The following is a 285-nucleotide window of genomic DNA, read 5'->3' on the forward strand; positions in this document are numbered from 1 at the left end:
CGGGCCGCGGCCGTCGGGCAGCATGTTCCAGCCCACGCCCAAGCGCTGCTTCACCATCGAGTCGCTGGTGGCCAAAGACAGCCCCCTGCCCGCGTCCCGCTCCGAGGACCCCATCCGGCCCGCGGCGCTCAGCTATGCCAACTCCAGCCCCATGAACCCCTTCCTCAACGGCTTCCACTCCGCCGGCCGCGGCGTCTACTCCAACCCGGACTTGGTGTTCGCGGAGGCCGTGTCGCACCCGCCCAACCCCGCCGTGCCCGTGCACCCCGTGCCCCCGCCCCACGC

General features: G+C 73.0%; 1 protein-coding gene across 1 annotated transcript in view; it reads left to right on the forward strand.

Moving 5' to 3' along the window:
- Window positions 1–6: 6 nt before the first annotated feature.
- The window catches only part of EMX2 (empty spiracles homeobox 2), a 14,126-nt gene continuing 13,847 nt past the window's right edge, over window positions 7–285 (forward strand). Inside the window, exon 1 of the mRNA XM_019502168.1 lies at window positions 7–283. Within this exon, the coding sequence (XP_019357713.1) occupies window positions 23–283 (261 nt within the window). The 5' untranslated portion in view covers window positions 7–22. The remainder of the gene's footprint in view (window positions 284–285) is intronic.

The sequence above is a fragment of the Gavialis gangeticus genome, unplaced genomic scaffold, assembly GCF_001723915.1.
Source record: "Gavialis gangeticus isolate Ggan-Ray unplaced genomic scaffold, GavGan_comp1, whole genome shotgun sequence".
Lineage (NCBI taxonomy): Eukaryota > Metazoa > Chordata > Crocodylia > Gavialidae > Gavialis > Gavialis gangeticus.